The sequence below is a fragment of the Phyllobates terribilis genome, unplaced genomic scaffold (genome assembly GCF_046119375.1).
Source record: "Phyllobates terribilis strain yellow unplaced genomic scaffold, ASM4611937v1 Scaffold_11__3_contigs__length_659146591, whole genome shotgun sequence".
Taxonomy (NCBI): domain Eukaryota; kingdom Metazoa; phylum Chordata; class Amphibia; order Anura; family Dendrobatidae; genus Phyllobates; species Phyllobates terribilis.
The window spans coordinates 625234306-625237425 of NW_027362771.1; the positions used below are offsets into that span (position 1 = coordinate 625234306).

Sequence of the window (3120 nt, forward strand, 5' to 3'; positions counted from 1 at the left end):
CCGGTCACTTGCCGTGACCATCTGCCCGTTCACCCAGAGACTGCCCGAGGTCACTTGCCGTGATCTCCTGCCCGTTCTTCCAGAGACTGTCCCGGTCACCTGCTGTGACTGCCTGCCTGGTCGCCACCCACTCCCTTACAAGGACCGTCCTCTTGTATAGTAGCTCAGAGGTTCCGCCTCCCAGACCCGTTACAGACAATATATGAAAACTTTATTTCAAATAATCTAATAACACCATAGAGGTACTGTAGGAGGCATTAAAAAGTTGTAACTGCTGACTGTAGGAGCTTTTCTCAATGAGTCCTTCAAGGATCATATTTTGTCCGCGACATACAAACTTTTACTTATCTATTAGTTGAGCTAAACTATAGCATTGAGCTTATTTTTAATATAGTTTCCTCCTTATTGTTTCTCTTTTTCTAAATAGCTTCCCCATTATAACTTTCATCTCTTGATTCCTTAAGCAATATATGATCGGGTTAAATAGAGGGGTTACTACAATGTATAAAACAGAAATGAATTTGTTGATGGTCAAAGTTTTGTCATCAGCTGGAACTGTGTAGATAGTGATGAGGGTTCCATAGTACATGATGACCACAGTCAGGTGGGAACTACAGGTGGAGAAGCTTTTTTTCCTTCCATTTGCAGAAGAGATGCCAAAAATTGTAATAAAGACACAAATATAACTGATAATAACTAAAATGAAAGGCATGACAATTATAGGGATTGAGATGATCAAGATTTCTAACTGTAAAGCAAACTTATAAAAACAGGAAAGTTTAACAAAAGGAAAAATATCACAGAAAAAATGGTCAATCAGATAGGGGCCACAGAACTCAAGTTGACAAAGAAAATTGAGCGTGATCTGGGTCACAAGAAAGCCAAAAACCCAACAATAGATGACTAAGCGATGCTGAAGCCTTGTATTCATGATGGTGTTGTAGCGAAGAGGGTTACAAATGGCCAAGTACCGGTCATAAGCCATGACTGTGAGAAGGTGACATTCTGCACACCCTATTGCACAATACAAGTAGGCCTGGGTTATGCAACTGATAACAGAGATGGTGGCTCCTTCCAACCATATGACACGCAGCATGTTAGGAACGATCAAAGTCAAGAACGTGGATTCAACCAATGATAACTGCTGGAGGAAGAAGTACATGGGAGAATGGAGCTGCGGCTTGATGGAAATCAACGCCATGACCAAAGAGTTTATCATGAGTGTGAGGACGTAGAGTGTCAGAATGACAAGAAAAAAAACAATGGCCTTATAACTAGTAATAACTGGAAACCCCAATAAAAAGAACTTACTGACTGACGAATGGTTGGCTTTAGCCATAGGCAGATGTTTTCGCAATTCTACACATTAGGATTATTTTCTATTAAGGATTTACCTTAACAGTTAATTTTTTTTAAAGATTTATTCAGATATTTCAGATTTTTAGACATTTTTCATTTTTCATTCATCATAATGTAATTTGAGGTAAGATGTTAGAAGAACAAAGTCCTATGTCTCTGGTGATGAATCTATGTATTCCTTCCGTGATCTCATTCTTCTGTCCTAATTTGTTGGAGAATATTCAGTAGTTGATGTGTTAGTGACGTTAGTGATATTATCAACCAATTGTGATTTGTACAATTAGATTAATAACCTAGACATGTAAAGTGCTATTAACCCCTTAATGCTCCATAACATAACTATAGATCTTGATTTGTGACACATGAAGGCTGCAGAATGTCCATTTGTGTCATGGTGTGGTTTGTGATCAACACATCCCTTAGATGCTGGATTCAGTAACGACCATAACTTTATGAAGTTTTTCAGGGAAATTGATGTTTATTAGCTCCCCATGACAATATGTAGTGGTGCTATTGTGTGCTATGACTTACCAGGACATAAGACCCTTAGGTCTGTCATAAGTGTAAATGCCTGCAATAATATGATCCTTAGTGGGGACTTAAAATAAAATGAATGAAATTTATTAAACAAACCTTTATATGGCTACATCAATAGAGAAATATAAAAGAAATGAATCAGAACGAAGCATTTTTATTTTGTAATAGGATTACAATGTAAAGCACAGACAAAATAATCAGTTATAAGGAACTTGTCACATGAAAAACCTTCAGATTAATAGCACTCTGAACTTGCCTGGTGCCGGCACTTAGACACCCTCTGTTGGGAGGAAATAAATATTATTCCTCCTGGCAGCATTCAGGATTCAGTCATGGAGGTGGCGCTGGCGCTGGTTCAGTCACCGGCAGCTATAACCTCAACCCTGACACTGACTGACAGCAAGCTCAGCATAGGGACCAACTGCCAGTCAGTGCTGGGGCGTGGATACAACCGCCACTTTCTGTACACAGAGCGGTGACTGAACCCCACATGTAACTGTGCCGGCGCCACCCCTATGACTGGAATCCAAACACTGCCGAGAGGAAAAAAGTTTATTTCCTCCCGGCAGAGGGGCTCTAAAAGTCGGTGCTGGGCAAATTTAGAATACTGTTAACCTGCAGATTGACCCCATATCTACAGCTAGCATTTTTTTCACATAGCAGGTTACCTTTAATAAGTCTTGAAAATCATTTTTCTTGGCAGCATATTGTCCTGTGTAATCTTGTGACGTGCTGCTGAGAACATTGAGTACACAGAGCGATTGTATTAACAATATTTGTGTACTGAAGTGTTTTTAGCCCGTCTAAACAGGCAATTAAAGGGAGTTTGTCAACGCAGAATGTGTGTTTAATCCAAGTGCAGGCGCTCGGTGCCTCTATCTCCGCCACCTCCTTCTCCAATTTGATGGACAGCTCTGGCTTTGTAAAGCCAGAGAAGGGCAGAGATAGATGGAAAACAAGTAGGCGGAAGGTGCACTTTAATGTTTGGCCACACCATGGGGCACCAAGAATCTGTACTGGGTATAAACAGTCATTCTGTGCTGAGAGAGTCTCTTTATATGGCCATCGATCGTCTTCCATGTAGCTGATTGGTTGGTATTTAATAAATGGACCATAACTGTGGGATAAAAAGGCAAAATTGTTGAGGTTTTTGGTGTTTTCCCAGCAAATAAAAATGATGAAAATGTAATCAATTAATGTCCCTCAACATGGTGGCATTTATAC

At 40.0% G+C, this 3120-nt stretch overlaps 1 protein-coding gene across 1 annotated transcript; it reads right to left on the reverse strand.

Moving 5' to 3' along the window:
* Nucleotides 1-385: 385 nt before the first annotated feature.
* Nucleotides 386-1339, reverse strand: LOC141167441 (olfactory receptor 6P1-like). The gene has a single exon (XM_073654845.1). The coding sequence runs from the start codon at nt 1337-1339 to the stop codon at nt 386-388; it is 954 nt and encodes a 317-aa protein (XP_073510946.1).
* Nucleotides 1340-3120: the final 1781 nt, after the last annotated feature.